The sequence below is a fragment of the Mya arenaria genome, chromosome 6, assembly GCF_026914265.1.
Source record: "Mya arenaria isolate MELC-2E11 chromosome 6, ASM2691426v1".
NCBI classification, from domain to species: Eukaryota; Metazoa; Mollusca; class Bivalvia; order Myida; family Myidae; genus Mya; species Mya arenaria.
The window spans coordinates 43,227,897-43,249,211 of NC_069127.1; the positions used below are offsets into that span (position 1 = coordinate 43,227,897).

At 33.0% G+C, this 21,315-nt stretch overlaps 1 protein-coding gene across 1 annotated transcript; it reads right to left on the reverse strand.

Annotated features, from left to right (window-relative positions):
- Positions 1-746: 746 nt before the first annotated feature.
- On the reverse strand, positions 747-10,202 carry LOC128238138 (chloride intracellular channel protein 5-like). The gene is made up of 5 exons (XM_052953714.1): positions 10,025-10,202; positions 7,711-8,058; positions 6,760-6,933; positions 5,901-6,078; positions 747-5,286 (listed from the first exon to the last, which is right to left on the reverse strand). The coding sequence occupies exons 1-5, from the start codon at positions 10,109-10,111 to the stop codon at positions 5,144-5,146; spliced, it is 930 nt and encodes a 309-aa protein (XP_052809674.1). The 5' UTR covers positions 10,112-10,202; the 3' UTR covers positions 747-5,143.
- Positions 10,203-21,315: the final 11,113 nt, after the last annotated feature.

Sequence of the window (21,315 nt, forward strand, 5' to 3'; positions counted from 1 at the left end):
TCAGTCATCAAAATAAGACAATTGGATTAACATGCTTGCGTTCTTACACTAGTGCTTGGTATGAAGCTGTTATCAAGTTCGGAAACCATTTTACCACTGCAGGGCTCGTTCTAATTTGGGTCACCAAGTATTTGTATAATAACTAACCACTTGCTTAATTGATGATGTCATGATCCTGCATTGTACAGGTCGTCGGCAAGGTTGTCATAACCTTGAGATTAAACTTCCTATTCACCTAAAATCAAGTGGCTGGACCATAATGTCATTTTAAAAAAACTGACCTTCCAGGGCTTAACCTTGACCTCATTTCCTGCTGAAAAAAGGCAGATGTAAAATAGTAAATGACCTTGACCTTAAAACCTAGTCGAAGGGCTTCCTAACAAGTTATTTTGCTGGTGATGTTTCGAAGATGATTTGCTATCAGTACCGTCATCTTTCACTTTGTTTTATAGCATTACTGAATGCTGATGGGCATATTTCGTGCAACTTGATATGACGGATAAATTCTTGAGAACCTGCAGGGCAATTGATCACTCGCCCCACCCCTTGACTTGGGACCTTCAACTGAACCATTTGGTCATCATAATTTCTTATGACTTAATAACCATTGACATACTGTCCAAAATTACAGGTTTAGGACAATCTGCTTACAGCGTTCAATTAATAACTAATTGTGAAACAAATATTCAACATTGACCAGGATCTTTAAATATCTTACATACAGGAATCAACATGAAACAAAATAATTTTTCCGATTTCATATTTTATTGGCAATACAATGTTATATTTGACATTGGTACCATATTATAATATATATTCAGATACATGTATAAAAGCTTGTCTTATAAATGTTCTGCCCAATACAAGTAATCATTATTTAGGTCTATTTAATTACAAATGTGATGCATTTCATTACTCAAAACATGTCCCGATTTCAAGTGTATACAAATATAAACATCTTTCTTCTTCACCAAATACATACAAAAAGCATCTCGAAAATAAAGGTTGAACTATGGCACTCCGAAGCACATTGTTTAAGCAATAGACGTTATTCAGAACTTATTCAGGGGTTTAATGAATATTCCAGCAGGTACAGAGAAAACTTTTGTTTTTTATTTAATGTAAATTAGCACTCATTAGAATGTTTGTTAATTTCTAATTTTTCACGATGGTGTTACTTAACAATACTGTATTAATAATCTTTTGAAAAGCGACATCAAAATGATAATTCATTTTAGCTTAATGCTAAAATACAGGATTGTATATACCACATGACGCATGAAGGAATTCTGGAAGATTACCCAATGATGTTGAATTACGAATATCGTCTATTCCTTTAATTTTTAGATTAATGAAATGCAGAACATTGACCAAGGTTTTATCTAAGCTACATCACTCATGTACATTTTCAGGAACTTCACACTTTATAATGATTTACACTGATGTTTTATGGAATGATATTGATGGTAAAACACCTACAGATTACTTTAATGGTATATTACCTTCAATACAAACAATACATTTTTTTGTTACTTAAAATCATACATTTCCTACCAACCGACATTCACATAGCAGCTGGAAACTGTTGTAACATTCTGGGATAACATCTCATTTAAACTTATTAATTCTTTATAATTTCAGGTTGTAAAAACAGTTTAAGTCAGTCCGACCATGGTACACTAATATATATATATATATTTATTCATTTATAAACTAAATAACAATATTAATAAAATAATACACTAGAACTTGTAAATCACAAAGAAACTGTAGGCATTTTGATTTCCCTATTTATGAATATGCATGTTCTAATTATACATCAGTTTTATAGTAACTTTACACAGCTGTATATGTATATTACTTGTACTTTTTAAAGGCTGTATTCAATATTAAGGCTGTATACCGTATAACAGTAACTTTCATGTGATAAAAATGAGAAACAAGCTTTTGAGAAACCTTAACCTTTGACAATAAATAAATACTTTTAGGAAACTCTAATATTTGACAGTAATTTATCATTTGTGTATTTTATATTCAAATTTTGAGCAATATAACAATGTATGTACATTTGAATGGGAAAAAATCAAGCAAAGCCGACTATACATACTATAAATCTATACTTGTAATTTTGTGATTTTCAGAACTTATCCTTTTAAGACATTCTCAGTTATTCAATTGTAAGCACAAGTTGGTGTAAGATTTTCTAGTGCAACGCTGTCATTAAATATCCAACAAACTAAAAACAAGACTGAAATGGAATGTTTAACACACACTTTTCTTTTTCTGTAACAAACTGCAACATTATAATGGTTATTACTGTTATATTCTACAAAGAAAATAATTAACATCAAATCCTTTTTCAGTTTGAAAAAATCAAAATAGCAAAATACTGAACAACTTCAAGCAGCATGCAAAGTTGAATCTACAATAAATTTCAAAGCAGGTAAAAATTTGATTTGAACACAATTTTCTGTATAAACATCTATCATAACAAAACTTAACAGCCTCTTAAGTAAAACATGATTTGGGTATGACACCAAACTTGAAGGCTTCCATTACCACTAACAGGGGAAAATACACCAAATGGACAGATTCTAGTGGCAAGACTGGGACAAAATTTTCATATAAAATGTTCAACAGTTCTGCCTACGAATGTGTACTGTTAACTTAAAAACTGCAGTGTTTTCACCAAACAGAAAAGCTCTTGGAATTCAAAGCACAGGCTCATTACATTTGCGTAGAGTTAGCCAAAAAATGAACATTTTAAGCCACACACAACCTTAGAGGGGGTAATTTTTGGCCAGACTTTTAGGTATTATGAAACATTCTTTAGCACAAAAATCTTATTTACATTAAAATTAGTTCAAAGCCTTTGTAACTATGTACATGGTTATTAATGTGGCATGGTAAATATGGTTACATTCAATTCTTTGGCATTTATTAGATCATTGACCATGATGCTGTTGAAAAGGGCACAACTGATAGACAAGGAAAGAGAAATCATTGTAATGATACGCATATATTTTTTAAACAATCACCAAAATTTAAAGACATCACATTAAACAATGAAAACATTGTGTGATATCATACAATAATCCAATCATATGACCCACCCAAGTATAACAGTTGTAAGATAAAAATGTAAAGATTAATTATGTAATAACAAGCAAGGCACATAGGGTAGACAATGAAAAACAGAACAGATGTATATACAGCTATTAAAAGAATACACAACTGGTACAGCTTGCTTTTGTGCATCAAACAAAATACATAAAAAGAAATAGAATAGATTTGTTGTTAAATTAACAGTTTAGTATATTGACAGTTTGAAATACATGTACAATGTATTGTACAACCAGATAATTACGTCCTAAAACTTTTCCTCAGATAAAACTCCAGGAATTTCTAGCAGGGTTTAACTATATAATATCAGATTAATACCTCAGTAGCACTATGTATGGGAAATTGTTTATTGTTGATAAAAGAAAATATGTCTTATCTGCTTAAATGACTATTTACATGAATACTGTAAGTTAGAACTCGAGACATTACCATCAATCAACAACAGAAATTAACCCCCCTACATGTAATCAGCTTTTGTAGAAAGTCAATCACTTCCATTTAAATTATTTGAAAAATAAATGGTTGCTGTTCATCAAATTGCAAATCCATGAAACACAAGGTCACCTATATATTAAAGGTAAAACTGCATTGCAAGATAATTAAGTATCAAAACCATTCACTAACAACATTTTAACACGAGGCACTACCATCCTTGAAGCCATACAAACCAAATACATGTCAATTTTATAATAAAAGCCACGCTATTTTTCGAGCAAGTGAAACATACAAGACAGATTACATTACAAAGACTCCGCATATTATAAATATACATGTAATATCTCTAAATCTATGACAGAGTGTAAAGCTGTGGCTTTGAATAATGGAAAATTGCAAACATGAATTCTATCATTTCAGGACACATTCTAAAATTAATTAAATATCCAAATTTACGTGACATACCAGGTAGTTATAATGTCAACAATATTATATAATAATAATATATATTCATAGATTTCAAAATATTATTTCAATTGAACTAAAATATATGCACCTCTAGCGTAAAATATATAATAGGTGTGTTGATTAATCATGTTAACAATTACAAAGTCATTATTTTAAGTTACAGATTTACAGCACATGTCATAGACATAAATACTTCAAACTAAAGTGACAGCTTGCATATATTGAAATAAAATTCCACATGAATACTTTGTGTACTAAACATTATCATGGTAGTCAAGAAAACAGTGATAGGAAAATAAACATTGGGCCTTTATTCGTAATTGGCATCACAATGCTAATCTGAGAAGAAAAAAAACAGAGATGATTTATAAGAGAACTGATGATGTATGCTTAGCTATGAAGTGCACTTATGATCACTATCTTACTACTAGCCTGTACAATTCCTCAGAACTATCATTATATGAGCACCAGTGGATTTTCGCAATAAACTAACTATAAGGGGTCACACTATACAATGATACACAACCCTTGTAACTCATATCACAAAAATGTTCTACTTATCTCCATAAGGGGTGTAAGTGCATAACACTATGATATGTCAAACCAACAATCCAAATTCTCTTTACAATTGATATTTTACAGTCTGGAATGAAAATCTTGCATTGGTGATACTCAAGTACAATTTCATCTTACATTTCCTCATCGTTATATCATTTTGAAGAGCTATTACATACACCATAGTTATTATCACAGCACTATACTTCAGTAATTCCTGAATTCAGTGATAGACAAATTAATTAAATGATTTATCTTAAATGAACTTCAAGGTAGTTTTATTTTTGATATTCATGTTTGCCAATAAAAACCTTTTACAATCAACATAACATCCAAGAAATGCTTTTATAAAAACAAACAACAGATATAATCTTGGCAAAAGTCTGTACAAAAACTCGGTAACAAATAATACATTCAGTAACATTCTTTGTTCTGCTTGCTTGGTTACAAACAATTATGACAACAACAGCGATGATGCGTCACCGCGCAACAGCACAGTGGACTGGTGGTTTGCTAAGCAATATAACAGCATGATCATCGTGGTGCCCGAGAGTTGGGGTGTCTATTCCATACTTTGCTCCTGTTCCTCCTCCTCATCATCATCATCATCATCATGACCACCGTTGCTGGCGCTGTCCAAACTTTTTGCAATCTTTTCTGGGATCTTGTTAGTTTTGTGAGTAGGTGATTCCACTCCAAACACACCTTGATAAAAATATGGAACAACACTTAAAAACAATTTATATCCCCCCATTTTGTTCAGTTATATATAATATAGTTAACACCATAACAAACTTTTATGTAATGTTGCCAGTTTTACTTGCAAGGCTACATAAAACAGGGCTTTAGCTAGGAATTTCCAGCTCATGGTGGACAAATTTGGGTTTCTGGTAATCTTATGAGGTCCCAATATAACTGTCTGTACTTGGATAAGTTTATTTTGGGGGTTCAAGAGATGAACAGCAAATTGACAATAAGAGTTCCCAGCCAGAAAATGCACAAGGAAATCTGGTTTCTGCAGCACACAACATGTTTATACCATGAAAGACGCTTAAGTTTATGGAGTTAAACACTAGGAAATGCATTTACTTTATTTTGTTATTAGCCAAAAGGTGTCAGGATACGTGTTTAAAGTTAAGAATATGAAGCAACAATATATCATGAATTTCAAAGTGAAGTTCTAAATTATTAATTAAAATTTCTGCATATACATTTCCATTCCATCTGAAATTTGTGTATCAGTTTTTTCATAGCCTTAAATGAGTTAAGACATGCATTAAGGATTTCAAGTATACATTTGTGGCTTGTGGCGCACGTACCTTTAATTTTATTTTTCCTGAACTCGGTGATTAAGTTGTCGGGTAATCTTGTCCAGTGAAATTTACACAAGTCTTCATCGGCTGGCAAGGTTTCAGAGAAGGCTGGGGAGTCATACGCATCACGCATGTATCGCCACAAATGTTTCATATCTGATGAAATTTCATAGCCTCTGAAGTACTGTATAAAAGTAATGTTGTCAACACAGTTTGAATAATTCATAATATTGAATAAGTGCTTTTTAAGAGTTTGGCAAGTTCACAATGTTTGATTTATGGCAGAAACATAATAACATGATTTAATAACTGCTTTTGATGTACAAGGAATCATAATTCCTCTATGTGGAAGAGTTAGACATAAATGGTTTGTCTGACTCTGAAATAATCAAACTAATCCTCTGTTTCATCAATAAAAGAAATCTTCATGTCCAAGGAAAAACAGATCTTATTTAAAAATATGGCCCTTGATAAATGTGTGTAATCAAAATGTCCCCTGATTGACCTGATCCAACATACACTTTTATTGCCTTGGAATGAATTCATCGATTAGTAACACTGTCACATGAACTATAACACTTTGAAATCAGATCACAGAAACAAAACCTTTTACACACACCGACTTGCAACTATTCAGGGGTGAGAATGGCAGAAGGCAAAAATCTCTGAACTACAAATGCATACACTGGGGGTCCAGGGGGTCCTGTAAAGCTCTTGGTTTGAATAATTTTAAGTTAACAAGATACTTGCATTCAAACAGATGACTTTTTTTGCTTAGGAGAAAAAGACATCAACATTTTGCATAAAACCCCTGTTTATTTTCACATGATAATTTCACTTAGCCCAAAATAGATGAACAGCATACCTCTCCAGCTACGATGATGTGCTGGAGGCGTGGCAACAGAAAGCAGTCAGTGTACGACAGCTGGTCTCCCTCCAAGAACGTTGTGCCATTCGATGCCAAGTGATCATCTACCTTTTGTAGGGTGTTTGTCAACACAGCCTCTGACTTCAAACCTTTCAGGAATCCATTGAATTGCTAAAAGTGTATGAACATACAGGAATGTAAGAATTAAAAGTACAAAAGATTAGCATCCTATCACAACCATAGAAACCATTTTGTGTGTAACTCAAGACACAATTTTAAAACATGGGCTGTCGCGTGCTTGACTATTAGACACGGCTTTAGACATTAGGCTTGTCTACTAGACACAGCTTTTAAGTTGAAAGATTGCAAAGTTTTGGTGAAACATGCATGGATCAAAGTAAAATTAGATAACATGCAAAACCGTAACAGTCCAAAAATAAAGGACAATAATTTGCATTATATGCAAGATAATGTTATCTTACTTGATTAATCAAGTAGGTTTGATACTTGGGAACACATGTCTAAAGTTTCAAATGCAATTCATGCTGTATTTGCTGAGATATTGACTTAAATGTGGTTACATGCAAAACCTTAACCAAGGTGTGGTGCAAATGCCACCACTGACGCAAGGGTGAGTAGTATAGCTCTCCTTATTTGTCCAATAGCCTAGCTCATGAAGGATAAACAAACAGTCACAATGAACAGCAAGGGCTAAGAAATGACAAATTCAATAATGACACAATTTTGAACAGAATGCCTGTAAGCGATACCTGACAGAGCATCGAAAATGCATGATTCACATGGCATATTTGATGAAACTTTAACTCTGTAACAGCAAATGCACAGTCACAAAGATATATATATATATATATATATATATATATATATATATATATATATATATATATATATATATATATTATATATCATAAAATAGTTGATACTTACTGTTGTAATACCATCAACTTTTCCTAAGATGTGGTCTTTTAAATTTTTGGGTCTTTTCAAGTGTGGGCAGTCAAAATTCACAGAATCAAAGAAGTCTTCCACTTTATCAGCTGACTCTGGCATAACACCGGCTATTGACTGTCCATTGGTGTCTTTTCCACTAATACCCTCAACAAATGGGTAAATCTTAGCTCTGTTTTTATCTTTAAAGTCTGCTGGAGGATTAACTTGGCTGACAGTCCACACTTTGAAATCCACATTTTTCTCTTGAGCTAGAATGTAGGACAGCATAAATCCCTGTTGACTCATCGGACACGCCCCTTGTGTCTCATTGTCAATAAGTGATGCCTGCAAAACACATACAAGTCAATTAGACTATAGAGTTAATATATATATATATATATATATATATATATATGGGATTTGGGGCTTGCTCAAATTCTAGATTCTATACAGCAGGGATTGTTGATTTTTTTATGTCAAGCACTTGTGTTAGAATAGGGGCTTGTTGACCTACATTGTATAAGTTAATGACTGGAATACAGTTTAAAAGTGAATACATTCATTTTTCATTTAATAAAACCTTACCAATCAAACAGTCTCTAAAAACCTTATTAGCTTAACTGGGAATTTTTCTATATGGTTTATACTTGACTGACTTTAAGAGTATTTTCTAACCACATCTTCGGGCAACATTAATTTCACTGTATATCTATAAAAGTTGGACAGGTTTGGACAATTTGGTATTAATCCTTCTGCAAACAAACTTCCAGGTTACAAGCTTATATAACCCTGACTCAGTATAAAAATAATTGGAACAATTGAATTTACTTTTCCCTCCAGTTAAATTAGGTTTTTAATTTTACCTCTAGCTTGTGGGATTTAGGACCATTTTTTTTGCTTCAATCATGTTATCAACTCTGATCAAGATATTTTGCACATACACATTCTGACCAAATAAGGTGATGATTGCACAAAAGGCTTCTTGAGTTATTGTTTGGACAAAACCAACTTTACGTAATTGCGAAAATTAAAGGGCCATTACTCTAGAATGACTCAAGCGATACAACTTGTTATCAAACATGTCCAAGATATTATGTCAAAACCTATTCTGACCAAATTTGGTGATGTTTGGACAAGAGATTCTTAAATTATTGATTGGACAAGACCAATGTTAGGTAATTTCTATAATTAAAGGGTGATAACCTCTTGAGTGACTAGAACAATATGGCTGGTTATTGAACTTTTCCAAGATAGTTACAGAAATTCAATCTTGATGATTTTGAGTGGCGACAAGTTGATCAAATCCATAACATGGTCCAGTCCATCTCAGTTGTTTTGTCCCAAAGATACACGAAAGAAGGCCCCACCCACAAATACCGACCACCACTGCTGACAGCAGTTACTGTTACTAGTCTAAAATATTAGATGTGTTATACGGGATTCTTCCAATCCCTAACGTCTAAACAGGAATGTGCAAAAAACGGGGGTGTTTTAAAAATATTGAAATTGTTTTAAGTGAAGTATTTTATGGTTGAAATTGATCATAAAGAGTTATATTCATATTTTACCATGTAAGTGAAATGCTATTTTGCACTAAACAAGCATTTAATGCATTAAAACAAGTTGTTTACCTTTCCAATAAAACGAAAGTTGACTGACACAGAAAACAATTATGCAAAGGGGAACAACTCGATACAATCATAATAACTCGGCCTCCTCCGACAAAGCTTCGAGATAGACCTCGTTATACAATCGTAACAACTCGGCCATGGCCGAAATGTTCCGAGCGATTTAAAACTGTGCCCTGAAGCCTTGCAGGTGCCCTTCATGTATATATCGTTATGTTTTGACAGAATGAAATGAAGAAAAGGCGTCAAACTCATATTTATAAGTTGGATATTTATTTTTTGTGTACGGAACTAATATAAAATAACATTATCTGGTAATATTTCTTGTTTTTATGATATTTTATAGACGCTATATGCTTAAACCCGGAATCCTGATCGGAACAACTACCCCTTTTGATACTAAACAATTTGTACGTGAAGGATTTGCCATATCAAAAATCTAAAAAAAATCTGTCAACGTACAATTATTTGGACTATTACTGTTACCTGATCGATGATGATCCACTTTACTTTTAAAACAGATATGCAACTGATAAATTCATTCAGAACTTATTATATGTTTCAACTTGAATAACTACAACGTTTGGTCAATGCACTCTATACAAATGGTTAAAACTGGGTCAGGAGACTCAAGAAGACAAAATTTTCAATTTCAAGAAACCCTTAAGTTCAAAAGCACATACCCGAATGTACAGGTCATATTTAGGGATGTCACTGGTCTCGTCGGGAGCCTGAGTCCCATTGGCAACATCTGTGCCGTCGCCACTCATTTTCAAGCGTAAATCACACTAATAAACAACAAAAATAGTTTGTTTTTAAAAGTAACGGCCTCGCCCCAAAAGTTATGGTAGCTGCGCATGCGTGAATAAGCGGAAACACTTCTACGTCACACGCAGGTGAAAATCTCACAAGTCTATGCAGGTTATAAACCACTAATTGTGATTCAATCTTATTTAATGAAGGGCCGCGGATGGGGTGGGATCGGGAGGGAATTCCCCACACGTTGAGAATGCGTTTGCTGGCCCGGTTTGCTAGCGGACTACGGGTACATTCTACCATGCTATTTTTAATGCAGGATTCGCATAGGTGCGTTTTCCTCTATATCTTTGAATTAATTTTAGCAACAACAACAACAACAACAACAACAACAACAACACGCACGCACGCACGCACGCACGCACGCACGCACGCACGCACGCACGCACGCACGCACGCACGCACGCACACACACACACACACATCAATAATAAAATAATAATACTATAAAATCGCTCGAAAGAATTTATGGCTTTTATTCTAAGCTGAAAACTCTACCCATTCAGTTTAAAATGCATTTTTGGATTTTTTAATACCATTGTCGAAACTTCCGGCGTGCGTTAGTAGCAGGCACCATGCAGTATTGGTCATCGTCAGCGCCTCTCTCGATGAAGTTACAATGTATCGTTAACATCTAGGCTGGGATACTAGTCGTGGTCACGAGTTAAAAACAACAACAACACACACTTGTCACCTCTCTGCCATCGTTGTTATACTAAAGTTATACGGTTAGAGCTAAACCTATAAGGATAGAACATGCTGTAGTTGGGGTCGAATGAAGGGCCCAAGATACTCGGTAAACCTCGTTTCCGCAAATAATCCTACACTCGGTTTAGGATAAGCCTATCTTACACGAGCGACCATGGGAGAAACTCTGTGTGTGTGTGTGTGTGTGCGTGCGTGCGTGCGTGCGTATATATATATATATATATATATATATATATATATATATATATATATATATATATATATATATATATATATATATATACATATTGAGCAATAGGACTCACTTTAACAACTTTACATACAAGGGGCTCCCGATATATAAATTGTTGCTAAAATGCATTACCGTTAGATAGGCTTATAATTGTAGAATTTAGGTGGTTAACGGGTTTCTATAAAATTAATTTGGAAGTTAGTAAATGTACACCAATATTCAAGCAAATCTGATTAGCACTGATCGACGGCTTAAGGGGGCGTCCAGTTTTAAATCTAGAGGGAGCATCTGCAGTATTGTGACGTATGTGTAGTAAATTGTGTTCTTGCCAGCTGCGCATAAGCGGCAATTTACTCTTAACCCAATATCGTTTCTAACGCAGTTCAAAATCGACGACTTCAAACGCAAGATTTGAACATTTATAGACATTTCTTGCAACTTGCAAATGCTCAAGATTTCAGTATTTGACGTAGTTTTACTAAATCCATCATTCTGTATAACGCGATGATACATTTTATGTGTATGGGAATGCATACCGGTACTATCAAATTTGTCTGCAGACATAACTACGTGTACAGCAATTGTATCGCGGTTATTTAAGACAATCACATGCAGGTGCCTGCTGCAACCACACAGGCGGATGAACACTCATCCGTTGGCAATGTCATGGTCTCATAGGTATCCACACGGGTCGGAATGTATCATGAAGCAAGAAATACCGTTAAAAGGATAAATGGAATGAATATTGCAGTATGTTAAATATAAAAACAAACGCAAAACAACACATCAGAAATGCATGACTGACAGAAAATATGTGTATATACATTTATCACGTATTTTGTTTTCATCGTAGTGTAGAAATTCGCTATAAATTAAAAATCACCTTAGTTACTATCATTAAATCTAAGCTTTAAAAGACCTAGATGTTCCGATTGGATATCAACTCAACTGAATTCAACTCAACTAAAACAACATTTATAGTAGTATGTCCAGTTTGCATACAATTGCAAATACACCGACGATTAAAACGCATACGACATTCCACTGGTAATCAAACAAAGCAATGTATAAAACAAACATGTTTCATTTTAAGTCAAAATGAGCAATAATGTAAGGGTTTATGTTTTAATATAATTATTAATTGTGCCAATGAATATTTTTTAAGACTGTAAGAAAACTGAATAATAATCTATAACACATTTCTTTCAACTATCCTTATCTTTGTTGTAAAGGAACAGTTTTAATGTCCAGTTAAACAATCGATATATTTTTATAAGGAATCGTTAGCCAGACGGTATAACGCTAATTTACAAAAATTCTCGCTGCCTTTTCATTTAGACTGGTCGCTGGTCAGACACAGTGGTTATTTCTCTTGACAAAGAGAAAGCATTGCGCTTGAAAAATCGCTTCACATTCACGCGCATATATACCGTTAAGAAACACAGGCTACTAGTATTCGGTTTATTACTGAAATAGCCGATTCATTCCAGGCTATAGGCTATACGCACTTTAAGCTATAGGGCGAGGGAACTTTGTGTTTTTTTTACTATGACAGGGATACATAAGAAATGTCAAAATAATAAAAGAAGTATCCATGATCGCTCATTATTGTAGCTATGGTGAGTTTATGTTTTATTTAATCTTGAACGTAATCCCTGCTAATTTTAATCACTTATAAGAATGTTTAAACTTTTGTTTACCCTTTTTTCAAATCATGATCAAAAATACATATTCACACTTAAACCTATCAAGCCACGTCTCTGATGTCTTGCATCAACATTAGTCTATATGGATACATGTTTGCAATTGTCAATGGGGAAGTGTATACGGATAAATTTTAGTTTTGAAAAAAGAAAAAGATTAGTTAATGATATTCAACTTTACTTAAAATCTGTCGTCAATAACCGTTTTGATACGTGTAAAACTTCCAAAACGTCATATAAAACGAATAAGCCTAATGTTTAAAACAGGAAATTAAAAAAAAGTTATTCTCTTCGTTTTTGTATTGACTGGTCGCCGGTCATACGAGGTCGTTTTTTTAGAAATTTCCTTTTGTGAAAACGATTTATATACATGATGTGGTAGTAAATAAGCATGTGAGAATTTACGGGCATATTGTGAATAATAGTTTAAATTATGCATTTGTGAATAATAGTTTAAATTATGCATTTGATAACAAATATAAGTGCCTTAACACGACATTAAATGACTATTTTAAATTTAAGTGCTATAAAATGGAAGTACAAAGCTTAATTCACACGATTTTACTAACAAATATAAGTCGCAGTAACGAAATTAACACAATTTAAATTTAACTGATATAAAATGAAAGTTCAAAGCGTAATTCACATGATTTAAAACAAACATTAATGAATAAAAGTAGGCCGAAAAGGATCAGACTGAAATGATATCTCGACCCGACACCAATAATTTTATCGGTGATAATGCAAGGTACCATTCTAAATAATTTACGCATGCCAAAGACGACCGAGTAACTACGATCTAGAAAGTTGATTAAACCGTCATAGTTCGGCTATGTCCGTGATTATTTGGAATGTTAACAATTGTATATATTGTCCCGTGACTTTATTGAGCCAATTGGGTATCGATATTTTTCACGTATTATACATTAAATAAAACCCATTCAGCCGCGTCTTTGATGCCTAGCATCAACTTTCGTCTTTTTCACATCTTGAATGCTGCACATATCTTAGCTACACACGATTTATTATAGGCTTGTGAGATAGCCTAAACATAACTTTAATAGCGAAATAAAGAATCGTTATCAGATGCAAAAACACAACAAAAATTGTAATATTAAATCAAATAATTAGTTTGAATCTCTCAGGAATCCATCTTACCACAAATAGTCAGTTGCAAATGATGCATTGTCATTATGGTATTTGAACACCTTATTTCATACGCATATCTTTGCTTCTACATTTCTGTCGCACATGAGATAAGGGCATACAAAAGATGATTGAAAAGTGCCCAATATATCATAGAAGTCGAGTAGGCTTTTGTTTACTGAACAGTTCTCCTAAATCACTTAACTACTCCCACATGAATAAATATGACAACAATTTCTTATCTTAATTTCTTAAGTTCAATGCGCCAACATGATCGCTATACATTTACAGATTGCATTGTATACTGGCTTTGCGAACCGTTGTTTTGCTTGAAATGTCACATTTATCCAAACATGTGAAAGCAATTTAAACTACTTATTTGTGTATAAAGTCCCCCCTTTTTCGGTAAAATGTTCCCATTCTTACAGCTATGATCAGTTATGAGTTGAAATAGGAATGATGCAGTGATGAAACTAGGTTTGCAGGCAGCTCGTGTCAAGATTGTGCAAAAACATTTTTTACCTCATGACGTAAATCATGAAAGATAGCAATTATGTAACTTAGCAAGCAAGTAACTCATACACAGCAAGCTCATGTGGAGATAAACCTTGGGATTGTATTTGGTTTTGGGGTGGCAATACAAAATCTACCATGATTACTGTTTTTTTTTAATTTATTTCCTGATTCATTGTTGTTTTTACAGTGTTGGCTCCAACACCTGTTTTTCTGTAGTACGTGTGCTTATTTGTTGTTTACTATTATAAAAATAACATGCTATTTTATCTTCCGAAATATTTCTTGTAAAACAACTGTTGGAAATTAAATATTGAACACATCAATAGTTTAATATAAAATACAAATTCAATATCGCAAAACCTTTATCAAGACGGTGTTAGTTTAGCGATAAGCCCTCATCAGATCCTGAAGCACACCAAATTCCGTGATCCGAAGACTCAGTGTTGGTGTGTGGTAATTGTTTCATGACAATAAGGTCGACCTCCCCTGCACCGCCTGAAGTGGTATTCTATTTTCACAAATCATTATTTATTTAAGATATATCCAATCATTCCAAAAGACCGACATGGTTGCATGGTTTAGCCATTGTAAGATCATAATACGCACTACTGGGTACACTGTTAGTGTCCGTGTACTTGTAGAGTAGTTTCTCGTATTGGGACTCCCCTGTACTACCAATTGCGTGTTCTTCAGCTTACACAGTGGGCTTAAGCTCGCAAGATGTATCATCTAATGGACGAGTTACAATTCCATTCGCATTCGCATGACTCGTTTCAATGTTGTAATATGCCCCAGCCGGCTCGGGTTCATCTTTCTTTGGTGCGTTGTAATATATCTGTCCTGTTGAATGTTCTTAACTGGTGCCAATTCGTTTCGGTTTAATTACGTCAAAAAGTATGTGTTCAAGTTTGCGAATGTTCATGGGTTGTTTCACCAAACACATAAAGGCTAGTATAAGAAATTAAAACAATCCACTGACTCAATGCCATTACCGGGATAGTTATTCTAGGCTCTGAATATCTTGAAAAAGAATAGAAATATTATATCTTCTAATATAAAAATAGTCACTTCGATTTTGTTTTCAATTGTTCTTTTCCAGGCAGTTATATCTAATTCGAACAGATCTTTATACTCATTAATGATATTTGAGATGAAGTCATTTGGTGTAAAACGTTTACTCAATAATATACAGAGATTTTTCAAAGTCAAGTTTAGCTGATCGCGACCGGCAATTATGTTTTATCATGAGTTATATATCTTCATAGATGTTTTGTATTTAAGGGATATTAACATTGCAAAAACACTTTAGATAAGTACATACATAATTACAACCCAAACTAGCTCAGTCTGGTAGTCTGTGTCAGGTTTTCCAGTTTCACTGTCTGTCATCCAAGCACCTGTGTGTCTGTAATTTTAAGGCGTTATGGCTAAGAGGGTTTTCAACTGAACCTGACCTCAATTGGCATTTTAAACATTTTAAAATGGTGCAGTTCTACACATATTTGCACACATTTCAAGTTCTCGTAGTCAAATTTTCACCAAATTTGACATTTTGCCGGAAATTGTGGAAACCAGGAAATTGGCGTATTTCGATCAACTGGACATGATAAATGCATTCAATAGAGATAATTTCCCAGAAAAAAAGGTGAAATGCAATACTAAGTACATTTTTTTTGCCCAAAAGACTTTTTAAACAAAGCATCATCATCATAATCATCATGCTTTATGCGTTGAGCGTCGCCGCATAAACGTGTTCGCCCTGTTTATGCGGTGAAAATCACCGCATAAACACGTAAAACACGTTTATGCGGCGATGCTGCTATGCGGCGTTACACAGCATGAGCACCGCGGCCTCCCTTACGCCCTTCCATAATATGGTTTCTTATAGCCCCTGTCTATATCATGCGTCGTCATTTTTATCCCGATCTTATTTTCTTGTTTATGATAATTGTAAACAAACTGATTTAAGCGCAATCATCATACGTACCGGTCTCTGAAATTGAGTCAAGATATGTTATAACATATGGCGTTTGGCTATAACTGGCCCTTTTTCCGAGTATGGACTGCCATACAACGTCACGTACAGGGGTTTAACGGCGGTATTCCTGCAAGCATAACCAAATAACAACACTTGCGATGTTTCTCTCGTTGAGGCGTTCGAATAAAAAAAATCATATTGATAGGAAGTTCTGACAAGCCACCAACAAACAAAACCTTGTTGCTCAGTATAGTGTGCTCTAATTCCATGAAATTTGCACTGATAATTTACATTGTTTTGTATCCGTGCATCTTGGTTGTATTGTTTTATTGGCGCCGCACTGAAGTGCGCGCCTATTATGGAATGGGAATTTATTTTAGTTAGTGGTAGGAGCGGTTTTTAAGTTGGTTGACTGTTGGGTTTTACTGTTATTTTACAATGATTAAAAAATGCAAATGGGTGGCGATTGCATGGGTGTTAAAAACGCTTTTTGTGGTTGAATAGATAGTCTTCAATTTATCTTCAAAAAATTATTTCGGAAGAACGAAAAATAAGTTTAATAACTGTTCCCGATTCGTTTACGTTTTCCGATTGGTTACTTGGAATATCTGAAATATCATGTGCCGGAAATGTAAAATGTTTGGACCGGTAATTATGTGAATGGGAATAATTATGTTTTATGTTGTTTTGTTATGTTTACTGCATTGATAAACCATGACGTAATCTTTTTTCTTTAATCTAATCGATATTGGAATTAAATGTTCACCTAGCTTTATTTGTTAATGTGTTGAAGGTGACATTGAAAATTTTATTACGATTGTCCCCGAGTTGTAACACATACCGGATGTTGCTATTTTAGAACCAGAAGGTATTTCATAGGTCAATAATGGAATTTCTACATCGTAGTAGTTGGAAACTCGGGTGATGATTTTATCATGAATATACGTTTAAAATAAGTAAACACTTAAAGTGCACACTGACAGTTGATTACGATACACCTAACAATTTGAGTCATTACAGTAAAACATGGATTATAAGTGAATTATACGCGTAAGAGAAGATTTTTTGTTGAAAAAACGAATGTCAACAATCGGCATGGAACTGGGATATTTGTATCAAAGGGCTATGTATGTAAGTATCTTTGAGTAGTTTTGTACGTTGATGTGTTCAAAAATGTTTGTTTTTTAATTTATCTTTGGAATTCTTAAAATCATTTTTATTTGCTAAATGTTAAGACAGCGTGTTAATATTTTTACATACATGTACTATAATTATATATTATTATAAATATAAATGTTACACAGATCTACTTATGCACCAGTCAATTGTAACCACGCCCTCCCCCCCGGTCGGGGGTATACCGGGGGAAAAGGACCGTGTTTTTACCTTCGAGGTGTCCGGTGTGTCGGGTGAATGCGGTGGTGGGGCGTGGTTACAATTGACTGGTCAATTATTTTTAACATACCATAATAAATGAACATACACATTATTTGTTTACAAACTGCATATTTTCAAAATAAACCTGTGAGAAAAGACGTACATGGTTTCGGGCTGGAAGCCACGACAGCTTTGACACTAGTGACATTCATTTGCTTGGTGTAGGTCTCGTTAAAACCCCGTACTGTTGTGAATTATTATCAACCATATGCACAACAACTACACATTTGTGCTTAACCAACTTAGTCTTGGCTAAAACGGATATTAGTGCAGAATGTATAATTGATACATGTGCTTTTGTCTTTCACAGTTGTAGTTTCTGCCGGTTGATAATCAGAAGTCTAATTTCTTTCAGGTAGGAAAATGACTGAATATTACTAAGTCAACAAATTGGGGTTATGAAGAATTCCAGCCTGCATTAAATACTATGTTGGATCATTGAGACAGATTTGACATCCATGTCATCCACAAGGCAATCACATCTGCTAGAGATGATGCGAGTATTTCATATAAAACATATTTGAGTTGGTGTTTGTTGTTTTATAAACTTACTGTATTCAATAATCAAGTGGTTGTGGTGGTTGTGGTGGTGGTGATGATGATGATGATGATGATGATGTTGATGATGAATTTTATTGATAAATTTAGTAATTTTCTTTATATATATATATATATATATATATATATATATATATATATATATATATATATTATCTACATGTATGTATCAGCTAGTTTTTTTTTTTTAAATAATGTCGAGAAATATTAAACTGTTAATATTTTATTTTGTATATGTACTGTATGGCAGTATTAATATCTACACTAATAAGTTAGAAAGGCTTTTAAAGTACATTTTTTTTCCTTTACAGCACTAAACATTCTAGATGGGTAAAGACAGGGGCATGGAAACCAAATCAGCATTGACTCAGCATTGAGTAATTATCATCTGTGCACACACTACAAGTACAAACGCATGGGAACAGACCAAACTTCAAATGTTGAAGAGTGAAGACTTATTGTGAAAAATTCTAAATGTAAGAATACCATTGACAAAATAAAACAAATAGACATTGATTACCTACAGAGACTGTTTACATGTTATAATCATAAAAAGACAAATTAGTTGAGAACTTTCAATCTGACATTTTTGGAGGGGCATTACAGCCTACATGTACATAGTGTTCTTGTTTCTTTACATATTTTAATTTGAAAGTACATTCATTGTTTTTAAATCTGAATTCTGAGTTAGTATCATACGAAAATTCATTTATTTGAATGATTGCATTTTATGAATAAGTCCAATAAAGCTTTATCAATTTTTACAAGAAAAGGGTTGATTTTTTAAGCATTTTATTAGCTATAAAAATGTATGGTTACATGACATTATGTATATTTTCTTCAAAATTGAACGGTAAACTATCATAAATTGTCTTTTAAATTGTTCATTAGACATCATAGAAAATATTTAAAATGATTTCAGCAGGTTGTCTTATTATTAATTATTTTTTATGAATTTATAAAACTGCTTTATATTTTCAAACATCGAAATACTGCTCTGTTCAGAAGACTCACAAGATCAATCAAAAAGATTTTTTTTTGCATGTGTGTCATTAATGCTGTTCGGTTGAACTTATGTTTTCTGTTAACTGAAGCTTATTTCACCAGAAACTGTTGTGTTTATGTCATATAAAGCTCTGATAATGTGAAGCAGAAATCTAATATAGACAAAATATTTACTTGTCGCTCTTTGTAGCCCTTGGAGTTTGGGGTTGGGTGTAATGAAACTTAAATAACTATTTTAATTCACGGTAAAATATCTTCAAAATTTGGATTAAAGTCCCATAGTGTACCTTGATAAACACTATGTTGTCGGTGAAAGCTTTTTTTAAAGTGTGTATTACTTAAATACCTTAATTCAGTTTAAATAATTATGACCTTTAATGATTTTTGTTTTCATATAGATTTCCTGTTATATTGAGCTTTGTCAATTTTGTTGTTGTTTTGTATTATGTACAATTACCACTTCTATTTCCTAACTTAAATTTTTTGTCTCATTTGTCAAATTGAATTGGTACATATTTCATATAAAGTGAAAAAAAAACACACACACTATTCTAAAAGATGCACTCTTACTCCCAAACAAGACTTATCACAATTAATATTATTGTTTTGATTTTTTTAAAATGGGTTGATAGATGTCAACAACAATGTTTCCAATGAAGGATTTTGAGTTCGATTTGCTAATAAGAATGAACATAAAACATGGTATTTCTGCCTTGTGATACTATAGTAGACCACAGTCAATCTTTTAGCAATCACCAATCATTTAATATTTGTCATGCTTTCTGCTGTTATAAACAGGGTCACAAGCTTGTTATAAATCAGTAAACAATATTTCAGTAAATGCATTATTTAGTAAGTAGTTATTGTTTTATCAGTCAATTTGATATGTGTTATAAATACAATTATATGCAGGGCTTCCATAAAGGAAGTTTGGAAGTATATTACTCCTTAGAAATGGGTTAAAACTTTCAAAATTGATTTCTAGGAAGTACAAAAACTTCCATAATTTTGAAGAAAACCACCAAAGTAGAAGGCTTGGAAGTTCAAAATATTCAAACCTTGTGTCAATATTACTTTTATGGTCACAATTTCAATCAGTCTTAAGATAAAATGATTTATTATAATATAAGAATGAATTTGGCAAGTTAAAGTTACAAATTACTTGATTTTTAACATTATAATTGAAAAATAGTGGAAAAAGATATTGTATTCGGGAGATTTTAACATCCATATTTCAGTGTAAAACTTCCAAAATTGATGGACAGGAAGTTGATACTTCCAGTTTCAAATTCTTAATGGAAGCCCTGTTATATGTATTGATTTCAAATAAGAGTTTCATGTTAAGATGCTCATTTAAAGATAATGAACAGACACACAAAAACTAGACACATATGATACTAATTGTATGAAAGATTATTGTTTAGGTGACCTCTGATTTGTTTTGGAGATATTCATAAATGGGTGTTATTCTTTGTTGTCTTCAGTTTCTTATACATTTAAGGATTTTTATAATTACTTTTCTGGTATATATTAATTTAATGCAAATGAAAACACACTTTAAAGTAGATACATTTGATACTAATTATATAAATGAGTATTGTTTACATGTACTCTGATTTGTTATGAAGATATTCATAAAGGGGTGTTCTTCATGTTATTATACATTTTGGACTTGATTTAGTATTGCTTTTCTGGTATATATTCATTTAATGCACAAAGAAATTATTTTAAGTGTTCAGCATCACTTTCACACATTGTTTACTATTATTTTGTGCATATTTGGCCTATTTATGCTTATATGTGCATTGTTTTATTTCAAAACCTTTGTGAAAAATAGAAACAATATTATTTCTTTCATGCATAGTCTGATACATA

Bases quoted from the DNA above. Each gene is read 5' to 3' on its own strand.
- LOC128238138 (XM_052953714.1), bottom strand. From the start codon at position 10,111: ATGAGTGGCGACGGCACAGATGTTGCCAATGGGACTCAGGCTCCCGAC. The intron at 8,059-10,024 runs GTATGTGCTTTT...TGTGTTTTGCAG, and splicing joins AATATGACCTGTACATTCGG to GCATCACTTATTGACAATGA. The intron at 5,287-5,900 runs GTACGTGCGCCA...ATTTTTATCAAG, and splicing joins CAGGAAAAATAAAATTAAAG to GTGTGTTTGGAGTGGAATCA.